Source organism: Clarias gariepinus, chromosome 8 (assembly GCF_024256425.1).
Source record: "Clarias gariepinus isolate MV-2021 ecotype Netherlands chromosome 8, CGAR_prim_01v2, whole genome shotgun sequence".
NCBI lineage: Eukaryota > Metazoa > Chordata > Actinopteri > Siluriformes > Clariidae > Clarias > Clarias gariepinus.
In genome coordinates, this window is record NC_071107.1 from 10770957 (window position 1) to 10786143 (window position 15187).

The 15187-nt window shown below is 40.4% G+C and overlaps 1 protein-coding gene across 10 annotated transcripts in view; it reads right to left on the reverse strand.

The window, feature by feature from the left end:
- ndst2a (N-deacetylase/N-sulfotransferase (heparan glucosaminyl) 2a) overlaps positions 1 to 15187 on the reverse strand; it is a 150813-nt gene that overhangs the window by 19745 nt on the left and 115881 nt on the right. For 7 of the 10 annotated variants that reach the window (XM_053501551.1, XM_053501549.1, XM_053501546.1 and 4 more), the window contains one exon: positions 2814 to 4511. In XM_053501551.1, coding sequence (XP_053357526.1) covers positions 2814 to 3866 — 1053 coding nt within the window. In that variant the 5' untranslated portion in view covers positions 3867 to 4511. Of the gene's footprint in view, positions 1 to 2813; positions 4512 to 6334; positions 6363 to 15187 lie in introns of all 10 variants that reach the window. The other 3 variants (XM_053501548.1, XM_053501547.1, XM_053501553.1) reach the window with 1 other exon arrangement.

The following is a 15187-nucleotide window of genomic DNA, read 5'->3' on the forward strand; positions in this document are numbered from 1 at the left end:
CCACAACCGTAAAGCGTTAAAGAGATGAAAGTGTGGCACTGCAGAAGTGCCATTCTGCTTATTTGGACAAACAAATCCAGAGAGAAGATAAAGGATGGATGTGACAGAAAAATTATTAGAGTACCTAATATAATTATGCAACTATTTATTTAGTGGCATGCTCTCTGTGCTCAGGGGATAACTGTAATTTCTACACACACTTGGGCAAATGCTTGTTCACGTGCAGTGTGAACCTAAAACAAACTAAACAGTGAGCAAAATGAGCAATTTTGCTCTCATTCAAATTACTGCTAAATTACTGTAAAAGCACATTTGGGCTTGTTTTATTAACGCACCCTTGAGATCAGCTAAACATCCTGTATATACTGTATACCACTCTGTTTTATTACACGGCATAAAGAAATTCAGGCCTTAATATAATTGGTAGGAACAATATTTTACCCGATCCAGACCAAATCAACAGCAAACACAGTGTTTATTTTTTTTGGCCCAAATTGAACCCAAGGTTATAAAATTTTGTGAAAGATGGTGAAATCGCGCCTCATATGGTATTCTAACACTTATCGTCTTCAGCCAGATGTAACAGCTCTGACCACCAACTGTATTGATCTGACATTTTCAGCAGATTGCGCTGTATAAATTGGACAGACTCAACATCAATTAACACCCGAAAGCCAGCATAATAACTAAGGAACTTCACAACATCCCCTGTGTATGAAGCACCGTGGTGCCAACTTACTCAAACTTAATTGACATTGGGATAATTAACCGGCTGATTGACTCAAGAAAGCTCTCATCCCACTCAGTGGGGATATAAGGGTACACACACACATACAAACACACACAAGCTGGCAGCCAGCAGCCCCCCCCCCTTTTTTTTTTGCTGATGCATCAACTTCCTGTCTTTTCCGCCTCAAGCCTGCCTCTTTTACATTCTATACGACAAGTCTGGTCTCAATGCAAATGCCTAATTAGTTATCCTATGATTCCTCATTAAAAGACACGAAGGTGTAATGACCTGCCTGAGAGGAGAACCTTCAGGTGATGTCTCTTTTAGCATAAAAGCAGGTGAGTTCAAGTGCTTCTTCATGTTATGTAGTTAAAAGCCAACAGCCTCATCAAGGATTTTTTTTTTATCATAATATTGCATTATGCCCTACCTTTTTTGTAAAGGAGCTTACTACCATTTGCTTTTATTTATTTATTATTATTAATAAAAGAGCCAGAGAATTGCCCCAGGTGCGACACGGACACACATACACTAACTTATCTGTAACCAGGCAGGGACGGCAATAAATAGTAGGTTAATAAGGACCGTATCCAAATTAGTGTATTTGTCCCTAGGGCACCCTTTAACAAGTGTAATCACTGCAAATGTTTGCAGTGTGGTCCTTCTCATCTAGTCACACCTCGCTGCTTAAAGCTATCAGCAGCTTAGCCTGCTGCTCAAGCGCTAATGTAGATTAAAGCAATAAACATGCAAGTTAGAGTGCTCTTATATACGTATATATCAAGAGCCAGAACAGCAATATTAGCAATACGACTGCAATTTGACTAAAATCACTCAGATTAGAGATTCCAGGTTACTGTACATGGACGCTGATCTGATAAGATTTAATCTGAGCATTTAATCAGAACATAACTTTTTTTTTTTGACATGCACAAAGGGTTTCTGCGCTCTGTGAGGCGTTTCATCTGCTGGAAATATAACAAGATTTAAAAAAATTTTTTGGGTTAGGCTTCTCATGAATAAAGATTTCCCGATAAAACTCTCTGCATGTGTAAAATGACTAGTTACAAGAATTCAGTCTCGTCTATGATCGGTTAGATGTTTTATGTTGAGCCAATCAGCACCCCTTTTCTAAAACAGAGAGCCGGCAGATAAAAGTCTGAAGTAAATACTAGTGGAAGAAAGAGCATTGTTGTAGTCGTCTTCCCTCCCCCTCCCACCTCACAAAGTTTACCACACAGGAATGAGAGCAAAATATTCCTCCCAGAGATTTGTTAAGTCACCTAATGTTAGGTGCACATGGGGGCAAACATGCACTAAAAGAATATAACGTAATCCAACAAGAGAGAGAGAGAGGGAAAAAAAGTGTTCTGATTGAGCTTTTATTCTGATTATTAATGGAGCATTTGGGTCCATGTAAACACCTCTAATGTGAGTGTGATACCATGTTTACATAAAACGTCCTTAAGCATCAAGTAAAAGTCGTTTCAGAAATAATATAGGCAATTTAAATTATATTTTCTGCTTCAACAAAAGTAGGTCAGAGACTAGACAGAGCACTGCCAATGAACAGACTGATTGACAGCTCATAGTAAACATACATACTGTATTGTACTGTACATAAATATACACACATTTATTATATTATAACTCCTCCTATAATATATTATAATATTGTATAATGTAACGTACAGTATTACTGAAATCATTTTATCTAGTTAACATGGACGAAACTTAAACTTGGGCCAGAGAAAAAGGTCTAAAGGAAGCAAAAGGCAAAAAATATGTCTGCGCATTTATAATGTAAGAAATATTTATGTATTTATTTGTTTATTTATGTAAAAAATCATGTAAAGCCTTATACAGCTAAATCCATTGCCAAGAAACGATAAGCAATGATTCATATACTGTCCTGAAGGATGATGAAAACTGTCAGTATGAGAAGCACACAACTCGGGGGGGGGGGGGAATAATAAAATCATTCAACAAATCTATACACAAGGAACCGCCATCATACATCTTCTGGCAACGCTCTACGTTTCCTGAGGTATGAATAAGCTGAAAAGCAAATAAAGACACTGACCTTCACATCCGACACCTTCATCCGCGTTCCTTCCTTTCCAACAAAAATGTCGTCCACGTCCACAAGTATGTGTCTCTCCAGAGACAGGCATAGTCTCTTTCCAGTTAGATAAGCGATAGAATCTACAAAAATCAACTTGTGCAGCCAGAACGAGAGGTTGTTGCCAAACAAAACTCTCTGGATTCCATCATGAAGGCCGAGGTCCTGCACCACGGTGGCATGCAGGACTCGATGGGGACCGAGGTGAGCCAGGGCCTCTGATGACTTGGTGCTGGCTAACAGCACAGGTTCGTAGGTACTGTGATTGGACTGGAAAACGGTCCAGTCGTCCCCCGGCAGGGGGCCTTGCTCCACTTCGTTGGGCTTGGTGACATAAAGCAGCGGCGCTGCGGGGTTGATTCTGTAGTCCCGCAGGCCCAGGTTCGAGTGAAGGAAGAGAGGAAAGCCCTTAAGTTGAGCGCTTAGCAGCGAGTTCTCGTTGGCTTTGAAGAAGCCGATAATACCTACACCGAACTCGGAGCAGTACTTGTCGAGGAGGTCTCGATTCCATGCATCCAAGTTGACGTATTTAAGCACGTTCTCATAAATGACTAAAGCGTAGCGGCCCCTATCACGTTCCATCAAAGTGGGCATGTCGCCCTTGCTAGGGGCAATCTCTGTGTGGTAACGGAAGCGGCTGGACTCCAGGATGGCCACGATCTCCTGTCCCAGCTGGGAGTAGATACTCTCTATGAACACGAGCACGACGGGTTCTGTGCGAGAGTTGTCCACCGCTTTGACGGTCCTCTGGCGGCCAACATTTGGTGGAAGGAAAAGTGGTACGTGCTGCAGACCGTCCCCGGCTGCAGCCACTTCACCACAGTCACTGAAAGGCAAAGGAGGTGCCTCCTTTATCTTGGGGCTGTTGCTGACATAATAAGCCAAGAGCGCCATGGACAGCAGGCAAAAGATAATGAGCACCAGAATGAGGCGGTGGAGCTCCAGCTGCCTGATGCCCCGCAGGAGCTTCCACGGCCCCATCGCCACTGAAGGAGAGCAGGAGCCAGGAAACATTCGGGGTGAGTCGACCTTCGCAGCCAGAAGAAGAGGGGATATAAGGGGAAAAGAGAAAGGAGGAAAAGGGTTGAGCAGCACACAATGGTACACACTTTGAGTCAAGAGAAGCCATTTACGCTAAGTCACCATGGCCCCCATAGCCAATGACTAGCCTCCCGCAGTAAACTCAACGCGTTTGCTTAACGCTCTGGTTTCGTTACATCAACATGTGCGCGCTTTCTAGCCACCTCCGTCAGCTTCCTCCACAGCCTGACTTAAGAAGATTGGGTTTCTTGCTCTTGCTTCTTATGACAATCTTCTGCCTGTAACACTCCTCGAGGGATCCGCTGTCTCTCCTCAAAGGATCCGCTGTCTCTCCTCAAAGGATCCGCTGTCTCTCCTCAAAGGATCCGCTGTCTCTCCTCAAAGGATCCGCTGTCTCTCCTCAAAGGATCCGCTGTCTCTCCCTTTTCTCCCTCATGCTGACACAAACGTACGATTCGATGCGACGCAGCCTTCTTTATTGCCGGTAACGGAGAAGTGTGGCTGACGTGTTTACAGCTCCCAGCAGAGGCTGCTCTGGGGATGACCATGGCAGGGGCAGGATGGTGAACAGCACCCCCTGCAGAAACCCAGCCTGGCCATGCTTGGAAATAGTAAATCCTGTTGGAAAGAGAAACAAAACAATAGTGAGAAAAACGATAAAAACGTGCAGTTAAGGTTTTGCAAATTCCAAACCGTGTCCTTAAATTGCTAAGGTAAAACCTTTTAGCAAGGATTTTATTAACATCAGCAAGTCAGTCATTACGTACATCCAATGCATAAATTTATAAAGTGCCCAGTCTAAAGAAAAAACTATGTGCATCACTGTTTGCAATTCAAAAAAACAAAACAAAAACATGTGTCGGCTTTAACGATTAAAAAAATTATTAACAGGACCAGGACTGATATGATGTTTTGCAAGTGTGTGGACTGATGAGCATGCATAAATGAGACACTGAAAAATTCTGATCACCTGATTCTAGATTCTTCCATTGAGCCACGTGAATTTTCCATTAGCGCCCCTCCTGAAGCCCACCGCTGCACTCTCAGTGGGTCAAGAGCTTTCTCATGACTCCTAAAATAGCGCACCATAACCTCAGTGAGCTGCCACCCTCCCTCTACAAAGATAGCATTACAGGTACGAGAGGAAAACTCTGACCTTAGTAATGGCTGAACGACGGCATCCTATTGGCCGACATGGGCTGCTACCATGATTTTGTTTATACACAGGACCGGGGCTGAGCGGTAACCCAATGCCGATAGAGGCGCAAGCCACAGCCCTGACGGTGATCTGAGAAATATTTCTAGCGAACGACTGCTGTAGAATGGAAATGAGCTGAGCTAAGCAAATGACAAGTCACGAGAGGTCAAGCAGGGAAGTCCATCTGTGAAGTTTATAGCCACCTCAATGTCTTTGACATGATCAATGCCGGCAATACTTCCGCTGTAAATCAGCTCTAGCACTTAAAGGATCGGTTTTCTCACCAATGAACAAATGCAGCTAGACCTCTGGCCAAAATCACCTTGTTAAAGACAAAAAAAAAAAAAAAAAAGTGCAATAATATGGGGGAAATAAAGATCCACAAGGTCATAAGCAGATGAAATCTCTTTGCCTCGCTCTTAACACTCACAGAAGGAGAGTAATATTGATGTTACCTGACAGTGCAAGGGGGGTAAGAGAGAGGGGAGGAGGCTTCTAGAGGAGCTAATTTATCAAATGGATGGCCCATCCCAGTGAAGAGAGCATCCTGAAACTAGAACCAGGCCTATTATTAGCCTGAGAAAAGCTCACCTCAACGACTACTTCCCAGCACTTTAAGGGCACAAACACATGACTTAATGATGAGAGGGAGGAAAAAAAATTTATATAGACCCAAGGGTCAGGCCGCTATTATTACCACAGTCTGAGTTCACCTCATGTTTGATTATGATTGCATTCTGATGTTAACCGTACGCAGGCTTTAAAGATGTTAAATGACTTACTTCAAGGTTTCAAAGCTTCGAAATGAATCTTTCCCTCCTGCTGTTAAGAGTCCGTACTCTGCCGTTCATTCACACGAACCTGGCCTTTATGCTTAGCCCTGAGCTTTAATCTCAATTAGAGAGCTTTTAATTCCAACGCTACTACTTCTCTAATGATATAATATAGCATCCGGCCAGCGGAAAGCTCATCCTGATTTATTTTCGATATGAACCAGAGCAGGAAATGATCAGTAGGCTATGCATATCTTCTGCTTATTAAGCAGCGGCTCCTGGTAAACAGATACTAGTAGCGTTGCTGTGCGCTTGAAGAAGAGCGGAAATTAGACGGAAAGCAAAGAAAGGAGCAGGAAAAAACAACAAACAAAGAATAAGAATGCAGGAGGGTGCGTGTGTGTGTGTGTGTGTGTGTGTGTGTGTGTATGATCTGATATGACGGGTAGAAGAGAAAAACAAAATCTCACCCGAGTCCAAGAGTCTTATCCAGTCAGTCTGTAAATAAAAAAAAAAAAAGGGGGAAAAAATAATAAAAAATAATAACTTAGAGGAGATAGGAGTAAATACCATATATAGAGATTTGAAGTCACAGCAATAGAAAACTCAACAAGACAATAATTTTCCTGGAGCACATGTGACCTCCATACACGGCGCGGTGTCTAAATAAGAGACGGAGCAATTAAAGGGAGGGTTTGGGGGACTGATGCAGAGACCAAAGTTACACTTTGTACTTTGGAGTGGCAAGGTGATGGATTCCTCTCTCATTCATCACTTCATAACTGCCTACAGAGGTAGTTGCTGTTCACATGCATTTCCACTTCTAGTCCCTGAGCGGAGTCAGACACTGCTTCCTTTATGTCATGTTCACTCCCTTTGCACAATGCAAGACAAAGCCTATACTTCCTGTAATCAATAAACTATCAGCCTCTCTTCATTTCCTTCTGATTGCCTGCCTCGAGCACCTAGACACAACCACCCTCATGGAAACTCCCTCGTGTCTCATACGTGAAAATGAAGGAAACGAACATCAGCAGGAACATTTGTTAGAGAAACACAGAGGGGAAACGTCCTGTTTCCTCAGCGGCGCATGACACTCGATTCCTCAGATATATAGCGGATCTAATGATTAAGGTCAGAGAGACAGACACACAAGCGGGAGCGCGTAACAACTGCGCAGTCAAGTAATATTTAGTAACTCAATGGGGATAGTTATTATATATATATATATATATATATATATATATATATATATATATATATATATATATATATACACACACACATATCAACTGTATATAAAATTATGTGTTACAGTTGGATCTTCCAGGAGGTTAAATTTAATAACAGAAGTAAAGAAAATACTGTGAGGGTGGATTTAATTTAAAATATTGAATATACACCCTTTTTTTTCAGACACGTATCGTACTGCCTGACATGTAAGGTGATACCTGACTGACTGTGACAAACAACGCCTTCAGAGCTGTTATGATGCAGAAAAACATTCTTAGTATCCATTTTTGTGCAATTAGTTGCACAGTTTACAATCAGGAAGCTGCTTTTATTTTACTACACACTGCAAAAAAAAAAAAAGATGAAACAAAAGAAACATTCCTGAATCTAGCCAAACCGATCTATAGTTTTAGATGATAAAGTTTACAACAAACCAAATATAAGATCATTAAGCTTATTTACAGTCGAATATCACTAAAATCTTATACAAACGGTTTCTTTTTTTTTTTATTGACATATATTTGCTAGTTTAGCAATATTTCACTTGCTAAGACAATGAGAGAGACGGAGAGAGAGAAAGAGAAAAAAAGAGAGAGAAAGCGTTGAGGCCAGGACTGTTTAATTTTTGTTCAAATTTAAACCGTTAAAAAAATTTTTAACTTTAAAGCATTAAAAAGCATGACATGTCCTTCACTAATAAAAGAGTAACTGCTGTACTAACTGCCAGGTCGAAGTGGTATAAGCAGAGTAACGCACTGCAGTGTCTCTCCTGCTAGGAGACACCGACCCGTGCTATTCCTTACTTAATCCATTCCTACCTAAGCAATTAGGGTACAACTCAAGCGGCCACAAAAAGGGTAACAGCTAATGTAAAAGATTTAAGAATCAGTCTCTGATGCGCTCCGCAGTGTTTACTTTATAGAGCGGAGCCGGGTGAAAGCCTCCTCTGCGTGACGGTCACATTAAATATTGAGAAAGTGATATTTGCTCTTAATGATTAAAGCTTGAATAGAATGAGGTACAGTTGAAAGGCAAGAGGAATCGCAGCGTTGTCATGGTTACAGCAGGTGTGTACAGCGTATGGACCCCTTTTTCATTTCAGCACAAAGGGCACATCAACCAGTATGTTCAGGGGAAGAAAAAAACAAAACAAAATAGGATGTGAGAATGCAGCATGAGTCACTGTATTCTATAGCAGTGTATTTGGTCACACTGATATCTCGTATAGAAGCGATGATGAACACCTGATGCCACAGGTGTGAGTAGCACTAGAGGTTGGGGTGCGCGCCAGACATAACGTGTCATGTGCACCATACAGCTTACACTGGTATGTATTCCAAGAAAAGAAAGCTCACTAATTGCACTGTGGGGGGGAGAAAAAAAAAAGGTTCAACATGGTTCAAAACAAATACAAGAACCCTGATTTTAATTGCTTCACAGGCACTGAGAATTAGACTAAGCTTCTAAGCTTCTACAAAACATTCTAGTTTGCACGCAAAATCAAAATGTTGGGTCTGTGTTGAGCTAAGGCGCGGGAGTTGTTTCCTTCACGAACCGTAAAGAGTAACCGAAAAGAAAACAGAAAAAAAAAAAAAACTGACACTGGAGTCAAGAGAACAGCCAAGTACTGATCACAAAAATTCCACAAGGCCCCCCTCTTTACCCTACTATTCACCTACTGTACCACACACACACACACCATGCTAAACAGACTCTCCTCACTCCACTGAGCAGCAAGAAAACCAACAAATCCAAAGATAAACATAACTCCCAATCAGAATCCAACAACAGACACAATAACTCCGACTTTTTCACTAATACTATTACTAAACCTTTAAAAAACTCTCATTATATGGTTATGAAGGAAGCATTTCCATCTAGGTGGTTGAAGAACCATAAACACAGTCTCAGATATTACTGCCAGATATTCACATTCTACAGATAGATAAAGAGCCACGTAAGTGCTTTTTCTCAAAGTTTATAAGATAAAAAATGATTCTAATGAGGTATGGACACTCAGGGAGGGTAGGGAATCATTATGAAAGTTATTACAAGCATGTGTAAAAAGTTTTATTTCCTTTAAACAAGCAGTGCAACATTCACTAGCTAAAGAGGCTGAATATTGTTGCTAACTGAGAAAATTAAAACAAGTCTAATAAAAAAGAAAAACGCAGTAGGTCTCTATAACTGCAAATATTAAAGTATAAAAAAAAAAAAATGCTATATTTTATAAATGTTTTTGTGCATTCAGGCTGAATTCAAACAGTCTTTCAAAGTGTTTGTATATTCATACCCGGATTTGATAGAAAAGTAAAGGTAAAAAAGGTCTATTCTCAGCAGTTTTGAACGGACGCTTATATAAGAAAGTGCCGATCACAGGTTTGTACCGTATTGTGTGGGTCCATGTGCATGCATGAGTAAAAAAACAGCTGAATGTTATCTCTGCACAAAGATCATTCCTTGATACCAGTGTGAAACAACAACCTGCAGGAATGTCGCAAAGAACTGGGGTCGTTTTGCGAGCATCGGGAGGTCCTAGTGTTCCTAATAAAGTGGCCAATTACATTATCCATACAGTAAACATCTAATGACAGTTTTTATTACTGCTGAATGATGCCATAAAAAGAACAATTTGTCATAAAAAAAATAAAAAAAAATAAGCTGCTCTACATTCCAGAGGTTAACCTTTCTCATTAAAGCTGAATCAATGGTTAATCAGCGAAACTGGCACTTCATTAAGAGCACAACTGCCTGGGTGTAAGCGCAACAGCTCACCTGGTTCACGAGCAGAAGGGGGGCATGATCGAGATAACTGTCCAGGACATCAAAATTCAAGTGACGGGGGCAATAAAAAAAATTGTCTAATTGTAGAGCAATAACGCAGCGCAGGAAAGAAGGAAAAGTGTCAGAGGTTTAAGAAGTATGTGGTGTGAGAGAAGAGCAAACAGGAATATACCAGAAATGTGCATCTGGGAAGAAAGGAAAGAAAGAAAGAAAGACAAGTCCAACCTGAAAAAGCATCAATGACAGGGGTTTTATGAGAGCTTACACTATGTGGAAAGAGCGAGGCTTGAAGAGTTTGTCCAAAAGTTGCTGGATTTTTTTTTCTGACATGAGGGTAAGCCTCTCATTCCCACACTATGGTGTCAGTTTAGACAATAAACCAACAGCATCTGCAGCAGGCCACCCACTGTGTGCGCGCGCAAGTGTGTAAGAGAGAAAGTTTAAAATAGCTAAGAGCATGATTTCTGACCACCTGTCTGGTTTCTTTCAGCGACCTCACTAATATCATGACCTGTAGTGTAGTGTGTCAAAGAAGACCTCCAGCACTTAGAAGCTCAAAGACCCATATATGTATCTCTACTGCAAATGTTAATGAGATGAGCTTGAGCACAAGTGCCTCCATTAATGCACTACCTGAGAAGAGAGATAACCCCGAGTAAGGGGATGAATTACTGCACATTACCATAAAAAAAAAGCTGGTGGAGAGGAAGCAGAGGAGAAAGAGAGAGAGAGAGAGAGTTGTTGGTAATGTAGTGCTGTTACCTCTGGCACTGGCAGTCACTAATGATCTAACATTGAGCTCAAAGGAGGGAGCACATCTGCAAGGTCTGCTAGGAACCTTGGGCTACTGATTGACAGCGAGGCTGACCTTCACAGACCAGACTGCAGGTCAAACAGACAAAGTCTCAAGGCTGCATCATCTTCCCTTCTAAAAAAAAAAAAAAATTTAATAAAATGAGTAGCAAATGGCCAGTAGCAGCTCGGTGTTGGTGGGAGCTTCGTGTAACTCTCCATAAATGTTCAAACTTTTTAATCGAGCAGCTGGTAATTTGAGTTCTAACTGGCAACACAACAAGGTATGCTAGACTATATAGCAGGCAGCACTAAATGGCGAACCACAGTCATTTTTTCCCCCCACCTACTAGGTGGGCGTGGCTAATAGAGCCAATCAAAATAGTTTACATCATATAGATCAGGGGTCGGCAATTAAGTTTGGCCTCGGGCCAGATTTTTTCCAAGCCATTACATGGCGGGCCACGACCAAAACATTGGCTAATTTATTGAATTAATAGGGGAGGATGAATGGTAGGCGCTCGTAAAATGACAGAACCGAGATCCGAGATAAACTGACACATCTAAGATGAGATCATCGTGCTAATTACGATCCGGCTAGGTTGGTTCTTCGAGCACACCTGTTGTTGATGATTAGTATGGCTGGATTGAGTTGTCTACTCACTGATCACAAGCCCTGCGATTGGTTGACGAAATGGAAAAAGAGCGGCTCTATTTTTTTTTGTAACACGTGTTATGCGCAGAAATGCCCCCTGCCATGGATTGCCCCCCCCCCACACACACATAATCGCTATTAAATATTATATTATAACATAAATTTAGAGGTTAATGCTTTACAAATTACATGAGACGATAAAATAAAATAAGCAATATGAAAATAAATATGTTGTATATGAAAAAATAAAAATATTAATATTTTTGAAATAGGTACATGTTTATTTTTATATTGTCTGTTATAAAATTAGTTTCGTTTATATAATTTATCATTATAAAATATTTATTTTTATTATATATAATAATTTATTTGCATATTCATGACAAACCCCTGAAAAATAAATGTGCAAGATGCAAGGATATATGCAAGATCCTTTTCTTTTCCCACGTGAGTCAGTCCGCGTCAGTCGTGCTCTTTAACCAATCAGATGTGACCTCGCCATTTCAACCAATCATAACCCACCAGGAGCGCGGGCTAAATCCTGTTTACATGAAATAAACCTGCTCCCGAGCAGGTTCAAGCTTACGGATATGTTGCTATGACAGCAAATGCGAGAAGCGCATCGAAGAACGAAACAATCCAAGATCAGGACAAATTCACAACAATAAAATCCAGCTAACTAAGTTAGAGACAGACGAAGAACGGACCCCTGGGTGCTCGCAAAGCACAACAAGACGTCATTTGTTTTTGCATGTTGGGCGTTCGCTCTGCACCTCGCTGATGCGCTTATTCACCCTCGTATCCAGATATAACAAATAAGAATTTAGATAGATTGAAATATTTCTGTTCTGAAATATGAGGTTTCCAAACAAAGATTTTTTTTTAGACTGTCAGTCCGATTTTAAAAAAATATATAATTTTTTTTTATTCTCTAGTTTAAACAATCTCACGGGCCAGATGTTTTTGCTTGCGGGCCACATGTGGCCTGGGGGCCGCTAATTGCCGACCTATGATATAGATTGTGTGTTTGTAAGAAACAGAAAAACAAAAGTGCAACACAGCATGGCGTACTCTAAGAAAAGGAAAAGTAGACTATGAAAACTGAAACCTCACAGGTAAATGGACAGATGTGTATATATATATATATATATATATATATATATATATATATATATATATATATATAAATAATATTCCTGCAGGAAGTTTAAAACCAATTTGTTAATATAGATAAATATAGATAATTTTTTTTTAAAGGAGTAATGTGATTCCTTACCATGAGACAAAACACAGGTGGTTAAAGCAAACATATCCGCATCAATCCAAGGTGAGGGCGTGTAAAATACCTGAACTGAAAATTTTATTGAGCGGACTCCTTAAATTTTACTTCAGTACCCCTACTTTGGAATGGAATGTGAACAGAATTAACAGAAAAGTAATGATTCAATTATTATTGAAAAAGAACAAACAGCTGGTGTGTTAAAATAACTTTTACAATACTGAACAAGGCTGGTTACACACTGATCAGACATCGAACATCAAATTACTGCTGAAGAAAACCCTATAAAATCATACTGTATTGTTTACACTCCTAAAAATTAACAAGTTTATTACTTCAAGAGTAACATGCAACGCATTATTAGCATGACGTGACTGATTAGTCAGAGACAGCACAATCCCATACTGCCTTTTTCAAAATGAACTAACCAACCAAGCAAACAAACATGTACTTTCATCAATTACTGTTTACTTCCTCTTCAGCCACACTTTTTTCAAACTTTTGCTCGTTCCTGATGAAGCATAAATCAGCCTTTACCTGAGGCTCATTTCTTAGTCCAGTAACCCTCATTATCCATTAACTCGACTACTATGGCCGACTACTATGACCTCTCCTGGGAGAGCCTCTAGCAACCTTCAAGATGCATTCTTGCTAATCCCTCGTCATGATGTGTGCCTGAAGAGCATTTCATTTCACTCCTCCATACTGTTTATCCCTGGATTGTCCTGGCAGTAAATACACTAGTCCTAGACAGAGCTCTGTGTATCTACTTTAGCCATAAAGTTTGAAAAACTATTAAAGCATGAACTAGATCAAAACAAGTGAGCTTTTCTGTGTATATTGTTTATATAGTTTACTTTTTTTATATAGTTTATAGTTTATATAGTTTATATTGTTTACTATATATTGTAAGTATTGTGGTCTCCTGACCATCACACACCCATGTGTGTTTGTTGCACATTCCATTCCAGATGTAGTCTCTCTCTCTCTCTTTGTTGTTATAATAACCTCCACTCTTCTAGAAAAGCTGTGGGGATTTGTGCTCATTCAGCCACAATGGCATTAGTGAGATCAGGGACTGATGTGGGCGAGGGCGCCTGGGGCATAGCCAGAGCTCTAGTTTATCCCAAAGGGGCTCAGGGGTTGAGGTCAGAGCTCTTTCTTTTTTTCGTTCATGCTGTACAGATCGTTACATGCTGTACAGCACACTGTGCATATTTCGGAGGAGACAGACAACGTTGATGTCACATTTCTTAAATCAGTTAATATGTCGCGTTTCTTAAAACAATCCATGCTCTCTGATATTACCCAAATGACTATGGGTTCCCTGTTGAGTCTGGTTCCTCTCAAGGTTTCCTCATATTGCCATCTCAGTGAGTGTTTCCCTTGATACCGTTGCTCTCGACTTGCTCATCAGGGACAATCTGATTATGATGATTTGTACACTATTTAAACTGTACTGTGCGCTCAAGACCATCTTATAAAGTGGACCCTAAAGCGGGAGTATGCTGGTCTGTGCATAAAGTGTTCATATTACTTAACCGTAGCGGACTTCAGTCAGGTCTATTCGGATCCGTGCCTGCATCCACAGCTTGAAAGCACCCTTAGCTCAAGTGAAGCAAATTGTAACTCTACAGCACACAGAGATATTTTTTTTTTTACAAGGGTGTACTTCTATCTCTGTGACTAGAGGCAAGATCCACATATGGGTGCAATAGTCAGGTGTTTTTTTTTAATTTATTTATTTTTATTCCAACTGCAATGAAAGTTACGATATGCTAAAGATGCGTGCTGCATGATTCTGTATTCTGCTCAGTCAGTATTTCCAGCTCTCTATGCACTGATTACTTGTATAAAAATATTCATACAAGCAAATTTACTGAAGTTGTGTAAAAAAAGAAAAAATAATAAAAAAAGAAAAATAGTTCTTACTGAATACTTTGGTTGATGAGTGTAGTGGAGCAGGCAGTGCACTGCATCAGCAGGAAATATGAACTAACTGGAGCATGTAGCATTTATACTGATTTATATTAGGAAAAACAAGCTTTGATTTTTTATCTCCTGCAAACCACCATAGCAGGAGTATAATTAGTCTACTTTAAATAGAAAAAAATAATAAATCTGACGGCCTCTGACGTTGCTTGTTCCAGGTGTCGAGGCCAGCCTTTTTTCCACCTTTGAAACGCTATATTGCCGATGTATATATATCATTTATTAATTTATTTTTACTGTTGAATACTAAACCCGAGAAGCCCTGTAAGTACTGTACTTATAGTCCATGTTAAGCGCAAGATGCTGTATTCATGTTTGCCAAGAGCGTATCTCGGTGAAGAGAGTTCTCCCATATCAGCAGTGGACAGAAATGAACAAAAAGCAGTGGACTGAAAGGACAAAGAAAGTCCATCAGGCTGAACATGACCTCCTGCCAGCCTTCTCTGACACGTCTGCCTCAAGACAGCAGTCACACCAACCCTGTGCCCTCGCCGTAACTTGAATTACTATTCCCTGCAGACTAGGGGTCGACAAGATCACAAACACATACAGCCACTGATTTATCCAGTACTGAATTGAAGGACATCA